This window comes from Pelophylax lessonae, assembly GCF_965119305.1.
Source record: "Pelophylax lessonae genome assembly, chromosome: 3".
In the NCBI taxonomy this organism is placed as follows: Eukaryota; Metazoa; Chordata; class Amphibia; order Anura; family Ranidae; genus Pelophylax; species Pelophylax lessonae.
In genome coordinates this window covers 496,333,327-496,349,358 of record NC_138770.1, presented here as the reverse complement: position 1 = coordinate 496,349,358, position 16,032 = coordinate 496,333,327, and the positions used below count along the sequence as shown (strand labels likewise).

Below are 16,032 nucleotides of genomic sequence, written 5' to 3'. Positions count from 1 at the left end.
TATTGTTGGGCGGATTTAGGTGTGTTGCAGGGCTGATTCCATCGCTCGCGGATGCCCAAAGAGAGCAAGGCAGAATGTGGCAATTAGATTCTCCCTCTGTGCTTTGCAGATCATATAATGCCTCCGACGATCTGCGCATGCGTAGTGTCTGAGGCATTATCTGACGGGATGCACTATTCAACAGAACACTCCTCTCACCTAGGGACAGCATTTGCCTGTATTAACCCTGTAGGTTGAAGTGACTGGTTAGCTACATAGTTAGCCTGGTTGAAAAATTACAAAAGTCCATCTAGTTCAACCAATAATTAGCTAAACATTTAACTGTTAGGGACAGAGGTGTGTGCATGCAAAAACCTATTTACCAACCTAATATGGGCTAGAGAGCAGATTTATTTTTAGTAGACTTTAGACTCTACTGCCAGTGTTTTAGACAAAGACTCTCAAACTACACCCCATAGCTGGTAATCTGCATGCTGGTTAAAAACCACTGCAACAATAATGCCTTGCATGGACAGCTCATTGCTCGCCATGTAAGCCGCTGTGTAGTTCCACCAGATGCCAGGTACTGGAGCGCACAACGCTCCAAAACTTGGCAAGGTAACAGGCACCAGGAGGGGAGATCACCTTCTTGATGGTACCTGTATAAAAATAATATTATAAAAATAATAAAACATTAGAAAAAGGATCCATCACCCAACCTCTCAAACACTATCACAGGCATTAGGATTAGTTACAAGAGGGCTTGACAAATCCCAGGACCCAGGTCGCATAGGAGACTAGAAATTGTGTCCTGGCGCCTGGGCTTTTATCAGCCTAGCTGGCCTGGATATGAGATGTTACATTGGGCCTGACTGACACTTTCCTTACCTGAGCTGGGAGCTGCATTCACAGAGAGCCACCCAAACTCACACACCACCAGCTGCTTGGTGTGATCTGTACCCTGGCAGGATTGTGCTCAGCCCAGCTGCTTGGTGCAACAGTGTGCCTGCCTTGCCGCTGATCACAGGGATCAGAGGGAGCCAGGATCCGGTCCAGGCTGGGGATTCAGCTTGCTTGCTTCCGTACTGAAGAGATCTAGTCAGGACCCCAGGGAGCGAGTAAGAGTCAATTTGGTTGGGTTTTCAATACTATTTTTTTTTTGGTTGAACCAGATGGACTTGTGTCTTTTTTCAACCTGACTAACTATGTAACTCTTTAAGAGTCAGCTTCGCTGAAGAGATTCAGCTGCACAAGGTGAGCCGCCCATCAGTGCTCATTATTGCAGCCTATTGGTGCCAACTCAGCAGTACCCATCAGCGCCGCCTTTCAGAAACACCTCATCAGTGCCGCCTGTCGGTGCCAATTATTGCTGCTCATCAGGACCACCTCATCAGTGCTGCCTCATCAGTATCCATCTGAGCACCTTGATTCAAAGCAAATTTGTCAAGCCTTGAGTTACAAACATGGGAATTCTCTGTCCTTAAGATCTGGCACCCAGTCTAAATTTAATCACAAGTGGAAACCATGGATTGTCTGGCTTAATACCTGACCTTCTGTTCATGCCTTTCTTGAATATATAAATACCGATCTCTCTCCTGACGTTCTGTATATGCCCTGCGCAGCTTTGGTACATGTATCTTTGATATTGTATCTTGCTTTTTTGTTTGCTTATACTTCATGATTACTTTGGTAGTTGTTTAAATACTACTGCTGTATTCTTATTTATGTTAGAATTTTCAAGAAAAATTGTATTAAAGGAAAAAAAAAAAATAAGAATATTATAATATATTTCTGTATATAAAAAAAATAATTGACAAATATTTGACAAAAATGTGGGGCCCGTGAAATCATCATTTGTCATAGGAACTGTGATGCCTGGAAGAAGTGATCCCTTTCCTCTTCTTGCCTGTTATTCTCTGCTCTCACATTTTTTTTCTCTCGTACCTTTTTTTTTTTCCTTTTATTGTATCTTATAGAGACTCCAACTCTGTGCAAAAGAGATAGGCCTAACCATGTGCAAGTTACAGCCTTCGATGATAACACCATTGCAAGGGTTTAACAACTATACCATCTATACTGACAACGAATACAGAAAAGAGGCTGTATATTTAAATAAGGGAGGTTAGAGGGTGTAAATGTTGCAACATTTTTGTATCTTTATCAATGTTTGTCTGTTGACATTGATACTCCTATGGCAGAAAATCTACCCATTTGTGATTTGTGCCTAAGGGCTCTTTCACACGGGTGCTCCGTGTGTCCGCAAATTATCCTATTTTTTTGCGGATGATTTGCGGACATAATGTAAGTCAATGGCATTGCGGATGTCAGCGGAATACCATCCGCTGACATCCGATTTCCTTCCTTTCAGTTCTGTTCCGTTTTTTGGAACGGAACAGAACCCTATTTTTCCTCCGTTCAAAAAACGGAAAGGAAGGAAAATCGGATGTCAGCGGTGTCATCCGCTGACATCCGCAATGCCCATATACTTACATTATGTCCGCATACGGATGGGATGATATGCGGACTTACGGAGCGGATGACACAACTGTCATCCGCTCCGTGAAAAAAAAAAAAAAAAGTCCCGCAGCGGACAAAAACAGCGGAGCGGGCGTGTGAAAGAGGCCTTCCTTATAAAACCTAATAAAAACAGATTGTGAAAAAAAAAAAAAAAAAATCAATCTGTCATAGTCTTAACCCCCCTACACAACAAAAATATATTCTAAATGACCAATACCAAACTACATTAATTAAAAATACTATGACTGATTAATGCAAGCAGCATATAACAAAAGGGAGTAGGACTATGTAAATTATGTTTAATAAGTGTAAATAAAAATGCTATGATCGACACAATTTCCCTTTCACAGGCACCATTCAGAAAGGAACTAATAACAGTATGCTGCATCTATCAAGGAATTAAAACAAGAGGCATGATCACATTTTAACAATTTTAGGTTTGAAGAATTTTTGACCTGTAAAATTAATTTCTTGGAGTACAGTATAGGATACTAAAGCATATTCTTAGACAGCTAGGGTATAGGTTGTTCCCAATGACCTGAAGGTAGCAGCATATAACCCAGTTGTCTAAGAATATGCCGGAGTCCTGTACTGCATGACCAAAAATCTTTTTCTGGAGAATTTTCATTTGACCCTCAATAACAGATGTAAGCAACCTAACAATACATACAAACATGACCAATATTTACCTTGTTTGCAGCTATGAGTACTTTATCCAGAAAGCGGAGCCACTCAAATATAAAGACTGGCTTCTTGGCCTCTGTGACCTGAGCCAGGGCATCCTCCTTCAGGAGCAAGCTGTGAGCCAGTTCCATGTTTGTTTCAGATCATTCACTAAATAAACCTCCTGTAATAAAAAAAAAAATAATTATAAACTTGAAATTTAGCACTCATCCTACATAGCCTTGTGTATGTAAATGCATGATCTTCAAACCCAGACTATCATTAGACAGGGCAGACATATAAATGAAATGTCCTCCATTGCTGGTTTATCCTCCATTGGGAACCTTCAATACCAGTTCTAATACAGATTTGCTGTAGTCATTGGTGTCTCTGAATCCATCAAAGGTTTATCCTGTGTTGAGCCCTGAAGAAGGGGGAGCGAGGATGCTCCCGAAACATGTAGGTGGATTTTTTGTGGCTTTGTGATCAACAATTAATATTATCCTGGAATCTTATCCAGTTTTGGTGCTCTTTTCTGTATTTCTATGGTACTGTTGGGTACCCATTGAGGGAAACCTTGTTCTGTGAGAGCCCCCTCCCCAGAGACAGACAGCAAAAAAAAAAAAAAAACACCTGGCAGGGGTTTTCACCCATTCATATGTTAGACAACATTTTTGGATATACATTTTAAGTCAATCTTTCTCAACCTTTTTAACATTAAAGCGGTAGTATACTTAAAAAGAAAAAAAAAAAAAAAACCCTGCAAGACAAAGGCATAATGAGCTAGTATGCATTGCATACTAGCTCATTATGAAACACTTACCTTAGAACGAAGCCCCGACACGGACCCCCGGACACCGCTGCGGGAGCTAACATTAACCCTCGGCGTCTCTTCCAGGGTCGGCGGCGCGGGAGTCATTTTCCGGCAAGTTCCCGGCAAGGAACGCTGAAGGTCCACCGGACCTTCAGAGCGCATGCGCCGCTCGCGCGAGCAGCTGCATGCAGTGCAAATATCTCCTAAACCGTGCATGTTTAGGAGATATTAATTGTACCTACAGGTAAGCCTTATTATAGGCTTACCTGTAGTTAAAAGTCGCAAAAAGCGGGATACTACCGCTTTAAGAAAACCTTGAGCTAAGTTTCCAGTCTCCGGGAACCCCTGCTAGTAAACACTGTATCTACAGCTAATGGTACATTAGAATGATGGTCAATGAGAAGAATGTCCTTTACATTTGTGGTCAGTAGAAAAATTCCCATTCTTAGGTAGCTAAAAAGATTTGTGTCAGTGGTTACTTATCAGAGGGGCAGAAAATGTTCATTTCTGATTGAACGCCTAGCAACCTGTGGAGGAACTCTACTTAGAAAACTCTTCTTTAAGCGCTTGCTGAAATAGTTGCTAGCTTGGAAAAAAAAAAAAAACGAATGCAGCTACCATATCTAAGGACTGGTAAGCTGTGATATTTTAAAATTTTGCTTGGGTTTATTTACGCTTTAACCACTTTAGCCCCAGCCCTATTTCGGACACTTTTTGTTCACAAGTTAAAACCAGTATTTTTTCCTAGAAAACTACTTAGAACCCCCAAACATTATATATATTTTTTTAGCAAAGACTCTGGAGAATAAAATGTCGGTCATTGCAAAATTTTTTGTCACGCGGTATTTGCGCAGCGGTCTTTAAAACGCCATTTTTTTGGAAAAAATTTGAAAAATCACATTTCACTGCATTTAAAAAATACTAAACAGTAAAGTTAGCCCATTTTTTTTGTATATTGTGAAAGATGATGTCACGCCGAGTAAATAGATACCAAACATGTTACGGTTTAAAATTGCGCCCCCCCGTGGGATGGCGACAAACTACGGTCAATAGAGATCTCAATCTGCGACGCTTTAAATTTATTTAACGGTTACCAGTTTAGAGTTAGAGTGTAGCTCTTTTTTTTTAATTATTGCCCACGCTCTGGCGATCGCGGCGATACCTCACATGTGTGGTTTGAACAGCGATTTCATTTGCGGCTCGACTTGCGTATACGTTTTTTTTTGTGCGCGAGCTAACGGTGACGGGGACGGCTAAATTTTTTTTTTTTTTTTTTTCCTATTTATTTTTTCTTTTTTTTTAAACTTTATTACAGGTTTTTTAAAAAAAAAAAAATCTGATCACTTTTATTGCTGTCACAAGCAATGTAAACATCCCTGGTGACAGCAATATGTCGTGACAGGTACACTTTATGGAGGGATCGAGGGTCTAAAAGACCCTAGACCCCTCCACTACACTTCCCTGTATGCAAAACGCCGAAAACGGCATTTTTGCATACAGCCGTTTTTCAAATCTGCCGCCTTTTGCAGCACAGTAACCCGGACGTGACGTCATGGACGCCGCCTCCGGGTTACGTCATCGGAGACCCGATCGATGCCGTTTCCGGCATTCATCGGGACTCCATCCAGCCGGCGGACGTGCCGGCTGGGTGCTCGGGGCTCCCGGTGGGACGGTAGCCCCGAGCAAAGCCGCGGAAGGCGGCGGGAGGGGGGGGACGTCCCCTCCCGCCCCCCCGGGTAACGATCGAGCGGCTCCCGAGCCGCATCGATCGTTACCGACGGAAAGCCGACCGCCGGCTTCAAACAACGGTACCGGGATGATGCCTCTAGCTAGAGGCATCATCCCGGTATAACCACTCAAAGTCAGCCGACGTAGAGGTTACGTGACTGGTAGTAAAGTGGTTAAAATCCAAAAGTAAAGGTCCTCCCTTGTAGTGGGGCTTAACCAGCACTGCAAGAGTTAACAGCCCATTTAGTCGGGGGGGGGGGGGGGTGTCGGTAAAAGCACTTTTATTGTCCTGGTCTTTCGCTCCCCCAGAAGAGGGCATTCCCATGCACTCTGGCAGTGCACTATAGGCCCTGCATCAGTCTTGATGATATCAGGGACATCTGATCACCAGAGTGCAGGGGAGAAGATGCTGTAGAACTGGTCTAGCAGCACAGAGAAAGGCCTCATGCATACAGGGTGTTTTCCCATTTCTCCTAGACATACTTTAATAAGAATTTATTCTGGGCATTGAAATTAACTAATGCTCAAGTACTTAAAGCACCTAGCGTTAATGGGAATTTAATCACATTTACACACAGCAAGACATGCTGGTTGTGTGCCTCTAAATGCTTATGTAAGCATGGTGACATAGGATAACACGCAGGGCCATTTAAAGGCAGGAAAAAAAATAAAAAAGACAGATGCTCCTAACAGCAGCGTTAAAAATGTCCAGTGTGCATGAGGCCAAACTCCTTTAGGCCCCTTTCACACGGCTCCGTTCCGTCAACTGAGCCGTTCAGTGGGGGATCAATCCGCCGCTCTGAGCAGGCGGATGACAGCTCCGTCTCCGCTCTGTGTTTGTTCTCATCCGATCCGCCAGACAGATGGAAAATAGGGTTTCCATCCGTCTGGGTTTGACGGACAGGATCAGGTGTCAGCGGACATGTCTCCGCTGACATCCGTTGCCCCATAGAGATACATGGGGCATCCATTCAGATCCACCTGAAAAACTGACAGGCAGATCTCAACGGACCGTATGTGTGAAAGGGGCCTTACGCTGTCCCCTAGACCAGCCTTTTTCAACCAGCTTTCCTAGATGTTTTTTCAGGGGTGCCTTGGCAAAATGCCAAAAAAAAGTGATCAATAATTGTATACAAGCCAACAGGTGGATCAAGTCTGCCTATTAGTTTCACCAAACCATTATAACGTTCTAGACACTGGCATCCTAACCAATGACATCATCAGTTGATAAGGAGGATGTCTGTTGCCTTCACAGCATCCTTGTTTGATCCTCCTGTGCCCCTCTCCCTTAGCACTGGGGGGACATTGGCTGACTGATGGAGAGAAATTGAGGGAGAAGAGAAACATTGGAATACCAGTCAGTACCAGTGTGCAAAAGTGTATTTGCTTAGGAAGAATAAATCACCTCGAACGTTGGATGTCCTACATGTGGATGTTGCTGCATTCTGTAAAGCTATTAGAATCGTTTATTTACATTTTAGAATGAGGTGCCTTGAGACTGTCTATAATTTTAAAGGGTGCCTCGACTAGCAAAAGATTGAGAAACATTGCCCTAGACCAGTGATGGCGAACCTTGGCACCCCAGATGTTTTGCGACTACATTTTCCATGATGCTCCTGTACTCTGCAGTGTAGTTGAGAATCATGGGAAATGTAGATCCAAAACATCTGGGGTGCCAAGGTTCGCCATCACTGCCCTAGACAAACAAGCAGTCATTTCAATGGGCTCCCCTACACATGGCTAAAAAGCTCATGTATTTTTCTAAGCTTTTCTCAGACTCATGCACACTGCATCTCAAAGGCGCTGCTCCTACAGGCTTTTTCAGCTCTCATTTTTTTTTCTGCCTTGCATGTTAGCCAATGTGTCCATGCATACTATGGCTTTTTCATCAGTTTACAGGCAGAAAAAAAAAAATCCACCAAACTCATGTTATTGAGAGGAACTTTCTAGCAAAAAAAGACGCCTAAGTGCCCAAAAACACGCACACAAGGTTAAAAAAAAAAAATGGGAAAAATGAGCTGAGGGTTTGTGAAAAAAAAGTTTATGTTTAAATAAGCTCAATAAAATTGTGCATAAGAGCACAAAAAAAAAAAAAACAAGCTTCTTCAAGCTCCTAGGCAGAGAAATAAAAGCTCAGTTGCCTTAAAACAGCTTTTTTTTTTTTTTTTGGAGCTCAAGTGTGCAGAGCCCTTAACACTATGTGTTCTTGCACATTTAAGAATGCACTTCTTGTTTTGCACCTTTGGGGTGTCAATGAATGGCAACACAAGTGTTTTTTTTTTCATGTTCTGTGTATGTGTAAAAAATTGTGAAACTTCGTGTTAAAGTGGTTATAAAGGCAGAAGGTTTTTTAACTTCATGCATTCTAGGCAGGAAGGTAAAAAACCTGTGTGCAGCAGCCCCCAGAGCCCCTGCTAAAACTTACCTGAGCCCCATCACCATCCAGTCATCTGCAGGAGAGACTTAGCTCTCCCTTCTCATTGGCTCTGTTTGCTGTCAATCACAGCCAGTGAACCAATAAGGAGAGAGGGGTCGGGGCAAAGCCATGGCTTTGTGTCCGCATGGACAGGAAGAGCAGTAACTCAGGAAAGCTCCTGCTTGGGTGCCCCCATTGCAAGCTGCTTTCTCTGTGGGCACTAGACAGAAGGGAGGGGCCTGGAGCCCCGATGGCGGACCCAAGAAGAGGACGATTGGGGCTGCTCTGTGCAAAACTACTGCAAAGAGATGGTAAGCATAACAGGTTTGTTTTTTTTAATGGTCACCCTTAACCACTTCCCGACCACCCGCCGCAGTTATACTGCAGCAGGCAGCCCCCTCTGCGCAAACAGACGTAAGTATACGTCGGTCGCGCTCCTGCAGTGGGGATGCCGATGCACGGGGCAGGCAGCTCCGATTGCCGCCTGACACCCGCGATCGTTCCTCGCTGATTCTTATCTCTTGAATGATCACAGAGCGCCTGTAATCCTTCTATATAGGAACACAGTTCTCTGATCATTTCACAAGCCACGCCCCCCCCCCTATGTACACACTTAACCCCTTGATCACTTACTGTTTTAACCCCTTCCCTCCCAGTGTCATTATTACAGTAGCAGTGCATATTTTTAGCACTGATTACTGTAGTAATGTCACTTGTCCCCCCAAAAGTGTCAAAAATGTCAGTCAGGGATCCGATTTGTCTGCCACAATCCCGCAAAAAAATCGTAGATCGCTGCCTTTACTTGTAAAAAAATAAATAAATAAAAATGACAAATCTTTCCCGTAGTTAGTAGACGCGATAACTTTTGCACAAACCAATCAAAATAAGCTTATTGCGATTTTTACCAAAAATATGTAGCAAAAAACAAATTGGCCTAAAATGTTAAAAAAAATTTTGATTTTTACATTTTTTTTTTTTTCGCTCTTTTTTTGTTTATAGCGCAAAAAATATAAATTGCAAAGGTGATCAAATACCACCAAAAGAAAGCTCTGCTTATGGGAAAAAAGGACATTGATTTTATTTAGGTACAGCGTCGCATGACTGCGCAATTGTCCGTTAAATTAACGCAGTACCGAATCCCAAAATATGGCCTGGTCATTAAGGTGGAAAATCTTCCGATCCAGACGTACCGGTACGTCACTAGCCTGGGAGCCAATAGGGGGCGGGCGCGCTCCTGCACCCGCTCGTTCCCTAAGAAGCCCTCGCGGTCGTCGGGTGGAGAGGGAGAAAGGCAGGCGGCTAATGTAAACAAAGCCGCCTGACATTCTTCTCTGTGTAAAAGCACAGATCATACGGTCCTGTTATGTAGGACCATAGATCTCTGCTGTTACATCACAAGCCACATCCAATCACAGTTAGAAGCACGCCCCTAGGGACACACTTAACCCCTCCCTCTCCAATAAAGTTAACCCCTTCCCTCCCAGTGTCATTATTACAGTAACAGTGCATATGTATAGCACTGATTACTGTAGTAATGTCACTGGTAACCCCAAAAGTGTCAAAAATGTCAGTCAAGGGTCCGATCTGTCCACCGCAATGTCGCAGTCCCGAGAAAAAAAAAAAAAAAAAAAAATCGCAGATCGCCGCCATTACTCGTAAAAAAAAAAAAAAAGACAAAAATCTTTCGCTTAGTTAGTAAACGCAATATCTTTTGTCAAACCAATCAAAATACGCTTTTTGCGATTTTTTTTACCAAACATATGTAGCATAAAACAAATTGGCCTAAAATGTTAAAAAAATTTAGATTTTTACATTTTTTTGGGGGGGAATTTTATATAAAAAAAATGTGAAAAATATTGTTATTTTTGCAAAATTGTCGCTCTTTTTTTGTTTATAGCGCGTGATCAAAAAATTGCACAGGTGATCAAATACCACCAAAAGAAAGCTATGTTTGTGGGAAAAAAAGGACGTCAATTTAATTTACCCCTTGGTCAGGAAGGAGGTAAAATCTTCCAGGGCTTAAGTGGTTAACACAGTGTCATGCAATACTAACACACTCCCTGACCTAGAATGACAACACTACTCAGCATAGTGAGCTAATGGAAAGATCACGGGGGGGGGGGGGGGGGGGGTGGATCACCACTGAAGCAGCAAAAAATCTAGGGCACTTGTGCATAGTCACCCATCCGCTTCTATCTTTAGCTTGTTCACACAAGTGCTGGCACTCGTACTATGAGCATGAGGAATTTGTTTTTGCGCCTGTAGCTGTGTGCAGGGAGCCTACAAAATCAAAAGCAGATGCGGCGGGTGCATGGACATGTGCAAATTTGAGATTGTGGCTGCATCTGTTTCCATAGGCTGCCTGCACGCAGCTTGGGATGGATCTATGCAGTATGGGTGCCAGCACCTGGCTCAATGAGGTTATAAAGTGGAACTAAACCCTTCTATCCTTTACAGCCAAGGAAGCTGCCATACTATTCTCAGTTTGATCTGCAGCTGCCATGGTGTATATGTGATCACTTACAATACCAGCTATTTGATGGCTTGACAGTCCTGTAGAGAGTGCAAGCACCTGTGTCAGTTATCATTGATAGCATGCCTTGAATAGAACAGCTTAGGAAAACAGTTAAACTGATGAGTTTTGTTCAACTTAACAGTTTCCTAAGATAGTTACTTTCAAGGCATGCTAAGAAGGATGTGACAGGTGCCTGTGCACTCTACAGAACTGCCAAACCATCAAATGGCTGGTGTCATAACTGATCAAATATACAGCACCATGGCACCTGCAGATCAAACAGAAGATACGATGGCAGCTTTCTTGGCTGTAAAGGATAGGAGAATTTAGTTTAACTTTAACCACTTAAGCCCCGGAAGATTTTACCCCCATTCCGACCAGGGGGTATTTTGCGATTCGGCACTGCGTGACTTTAACGGACAATTGCGCGGTCGTGCGACGCTGTACCTAAACGAATTTGGCGTCCCTTTTTTCCCACAAACAGAGCTTTCTTTTGGTGGTATTTGATCACCTGTGCGATTTTTTGATCACGCGCTATAAACAAAAAAAGAGCGTCAATTTTGCAAAAATAGCAATATTTTTCACATTTTTTTATATGAAATTCCCCAAAAAAAATTTAAAAATCAAAATTTTTTTACTTTTTCGGCCAATTTGTTTTATGCTACCTATGTTTGGTAAAAAAAAAAAAAAATCGCAAAAAGCGTATTTTGATTGGTTTGCGCAAAAGTTATCGCGTTTACTAACAAAGGGAAAGATTTCTGTCATTTTTGTTGTTTTTTTTTTTTAACGTGTAATGGCGGCGATCTGCGATTTTTTTTGCGGTACTGCGACATTGGGGCGGACAGATCGGACCCTTGACTGACATTTTTGACACTTTTGGGGTTACCAGTGACATTTCTACAGTAATCAGTGCTATATATATGCACTGTTACTGTAAAAATACACTGGTAGTGAAGGGGTTAACTTTATTTGGGAGGGAGGGGCTGTGTGTATCCCTAGGGGCGTGCTTTCTACTGCGATTGGCTGGGGCTTGAGCTGTATGGACACTGATCAACGGATCTACATACTAGATCCGAGTGATCAGTATCCTAACAGCAAGGAGAATGACAGGTGGCTTGTTTACACAAGCTGCCTGACATTCCCCCTCTCCCCCGCCGATCGCCGAGTGACCGGCGGACATCGGGTCCGCCGGTCACAAGCGCGGGGGGGGGGGGGGGGGGGGTCCGTGACCACGCGGGAGCGCGCCTCCGGGGGCGCGCGCTCGCTCCCTAGACCCTCACAAGCTAGTGACGTAGCCCTACGTCACTTTGCCTGTGAGGGGCTGACTGCCGACGTAGATCGGCGTTAGGCAGTCGGCAAGTGGTTAAAGTGTTACTAAACCCACACCAGCAAAATCAGTGTGTATATGCAAATAATTTCATTTCCATGTTCTGTGTACTGTCGGAGACCTGATATAGTGAATGGAGGTTCTGGGTTTAGTAACACTTTAACCACTTGCCATCTGCTCACATTGCTGCTACTGCAGCAATGTGGCTCGTTATCGTCCAGCGACGTAGACCTACGTCGCTGGACTCCTCCCCTTGTGGGCGGCGCGCCGCCGGAGGCTCGCTCCCGCTGTTTTCAGTCACAGCGGGAGTCGGGCCAGGGGAGGAGCAGTGGCGATCGCCGCTGCTCTTCCCCGATCGTCGGGGAATCGAGTGTGTTTACACAAGCGGGCGGATCTCCTAAGTGACAGGCAGGGTCAGATTGCAGGGTTCAGCATAGCTGAACATGCGATCTGTCCTTGTGTCACTCAGTCACCTCCCCCCCCACACACGTTAGTAAGCACCAGGCATACATTAACCCCTCCCTCTCCAATAAAATTAACCCCTTCCCTGCCAGTGTCATTTTTATAGTAACAGTGCATATTTATAGCACTGATTACTGTAGTAATGTCACTGGTACCCCCAAAAGTGTAAAAAATGTCAGTCAAGGGTCCGATCTGTCTGCCGCAATGTCGCAGTCCCGCAAAAAAAAAAAAAAAAAAAAAAAAAAAACGCAGATCGCCGCCATTACTCGTTAAAAAAAAAAAACACCAAAAATGTCAGAAATCTTTCCCTTAGTTAGTAAACGCAATAACTTTTGCGCAAACCAATCAAAATACACTTATTGCGATTTTTTTTTACCAAAAATATGTAGCAGAAAACAAATTGGCCAAAAATTGTAAAAAATTTTTATTTTTACATTTTTTGGGGGGGGAATTTCATATAAAAAAAAGTGAAAAATATTGTTATTTTTTCAAAATTTACGCTCTTTTTTTGTTTATAGCACAAAAAGTAAAAAATCGCACAGGTGATCAAATACCACCAAAAGAAAGCTCTGTTTGTGGGGAAAAAAGGACGTAAATTTTGTTTGGGTAAGGCGTCGCACGACCGCGCAATTGTCAGTTAAAGTCGCACAGTGCCGAATCGCAAAAAGTGGCCTGGACGTAAGACAGCAAAATCCTCCGGTGGTAAAGTGGTTAAAGGTTAAAAAAAAAAAAAAAAACTGCAAACAGGCTGTTTGGTGCACATGCAACATCTCTTCTGCAATAAAAGACACTTAGGCTCCATGTACACGGGACGCTGGAAATGGCCGTTTAGGAGCAGTTGGGCGTTTTTTTTTTTAGAAGCCCCTGAACCCATCTACATTTTATCTTATCTGTCCATGTACACAGGGTCGTTTGCGGACGTTTGCGGGCAGTTGCGTTCAGGGACTGTTTTTAGAATGCAATTATTTGCGTTCGAACGTGTGTTTCCTGGCGTTTCAAACGCAAAAACGCGACCGAACGCGATGATCCGCGTTTGGCGTTCGTGTTTTTCCATTTTAAAGGGGAATAATTTTTTTGACCTCTAGGAACGCTTCTAAACGCAAACTCCCGCTAAACGCGGGTACAAAGCGACCGAACGGACGTTTCAAACGTCCTAAAAATTCCAGCATTCAAAGGGACTTTTAACAACGTCCCGTGTACATGGACCCTTACCTGCCTTTTCACAATGCCTTCCCTGCAAAACATACATGGAGCTGCACACACATATCTCCATTTACACTTTCGGCACAGTGCTGGGATAAAAGACTCCCATGCATGTCATCCTACACCAGCTAATCAAAACAATACCTTTAAGAAGCCGGGGAGAAAATGCCAGCAGCAGATGTCAGGCGGTTGGAGAATTAGGTTAGTATTTCGGACTTCAGTTCCACTTAAAAAATAAAAGATGCAGATTGGTCCCAGTGGGAGGCTCCACTTTTCACAAATTTCTCTCATTCAGGGCTCATTTATACCAATATCGCTATGTTTACTGTGCATTTCTGCAATGAACGCTTTGTGCATTCTGAGAAATCATTTTATTTATTGTAAATTTGTAATATTATATTAATAATTTTTTTTTTTTTACAAAGTTGCATTTTACATGCATTTGCACGTGTTCATGCATGCTTCCAACGCATTCCGTTGCAGAAAAATCCAGCATGCTGTACTTTTTTTTAGCCACTTGCCGACCACCAGATTTACTGCAGCAGGGCGACCTGGTTGTGCATAATCACATAGATCTTCGTGATTACGTGCACGTGGTCTCGGCCGCACTCCCGCTGTGATTAGACACAGTGGGAGCCAGACCGCAGAAGGAGCGGGCTCGATCGCCGCCGGCCTCCCGCGATCTTTGGGGAAACTGACAGAAGAGCCGCCTGCCTATGTAAACAAAGCAGGTTGCTCTTCTGTCAGACAGGCACACAGTGATCATGTGATTCAGCTAAGCTGAAACACTGATCTCTGTGTGTGTTACACAGAGCCCTCCCCCCACAGTTCGAAAGCACATTTAGTAGCACACTTAACCCCTTGATCACCCCCAGTGTTAACCCCCTTCCCTGCCAGTATCATTTATACAGTAACAGTGCATATGATTAGACACAGCGGGAGCCAGACCACAGAAGGAGCGGGCTCAATCGCCGCCGGCCTCTCTCGATCTTCAGGGAAACTGACAGTAGAGCCGCCTGCCTATGTAAACAAAGCAGGCGGCTCTTCTGTCAGACACAGTGAGATTGTGTACCAAGCACATTTAGGAGCACACTTACCCCCTTGATCACCCCCCACCTGCCAGTGTCATTTATACAGTAACAGTGCAAATTATTTAGCACTGATTACAGTATTAATGTCACTGGTCCCCAAAAACTGTCAAAAATGTCAGTTAGGGGTCCAATCTGTCCGCCGCAATGTCACAATTCCACTAAAAATCGCTGATCGCCTCCATTACTAATAAAAATAAATATTAAAAAATAAAAAGTCCAAGAATCTATCCTGTAGCTTGTAAACGCAATAGCTGTTGCGCAAACCAATTAAAATACGCTTTATGGGATTTTTTTTACCAAAAATATGTAGACTACAAAAAATTGGCCTAAACTGATAAAAAAAAAAAAGAAAAGATTTTTTTTAACTTTTATTATTGGGAATGTTTTGTAGCAGAAAGTAAAAAAATTGTTTTTTTTTTTTTTCAAAATTGACACTTTTTTTTTTTTTGTTGCTTATAGCGCACAATCTAAAAACCGCAGAGGTGGTCAAATACCACCAAAAGAAAGCTCTATTTGGGGGGAACAAAATAGGACATCAATAGTATTTGGGTACAGCGTCGCACAACCACGCAATTGTTAAAGTAACGCAATGCCGAATCACAAAAAATGGTCTGGTCATTAAGGGGGTAAAACCTTGCGCAGCTGAAGTGGTTAAAAAGCACATGATAGCATTGCAATGGTGTAATCTAGGCTCGTTGGATGTCATACATTTTTCTTCTATATGGGTTTGTATTGTGCACCCATCTGCATCTGGCCCTCAATCCATCTTCCTGGGTTTCAACAGGTCTTTCTATGATGCAATACAAAATGGTGCAAAATGATATTCCCATTCCAGTGATAGAAAAGTATTCCTAGTCACACGAATGTACATGGAGTGTGTACAGTAATCAGGTGTGGGGCTCATCTACAGTCTCTGGATATTAGGGTACCATTATGCCCCCCCAGAAAGATGATCAGTAATATGGGGCTCATCCCCCTTCCCTGATTTATCGTCTACAATCCTTCATCCAGGAGATCATTACCTGAAGTGATCGCTATATCCACCTCCCGGAGCACTTCCTCACCTCTGTCACATATAACCCACCTCCAGGAAGCCCCACCGTGGCCGAAACTCTTCAGTCATTGCTGAGCGACATCACCAAAGCAACTGTGGGCAGCCTTGATGACATCAGATCCTCTGAGCTTCGGAAGCGGCCATGTTTAGTGTGGGCATATCGGTCTTTTTGTTTTATATTGCAGATGTAATTTCATTACAGCATATTGGTCATGTCTATTACTTCGCGAAGTGAGTTTGTGGTTGTATTGCATGTGCAAACG

General features: G+C 43.3%; 1 protein-coding gene across 2 annotated transcripts in view; it reads right to left on the bottom strand.

The window, feature by feature from the left end:
- The window catches only part of HEATR5B (HEAT repeat containing 5B), a 181,648-nt gene extending 165,793 nt beyond the window's left edge, over nucleotides 1-15,855 (bottom strand). For both annotated transcript variants that reach the window (XM_082250254.1, XM_082250255.1), the window contains exons 1-2: nucleotides 15,738-15,855; nucleotides 3,186-3,343 (exon numbers count right to left, since the gene is read on the bottom strand). In XM_082250254.1, the coding sequence (XP_082106380.1) occupies nucleotides 3,186-3,311 (126 nt within the window). In that variant the 5' untranslated portion in view covers nucleotides 3,312-3,343; nucleotides 15,738-15,855. The remainder of the gene's footprint in view (nucleotides 1-3,185; nucleotides 3,344-15,737) is intronic.
- Nucleotides 15,856-16,032: the final 177 nt, after the last annotated feature.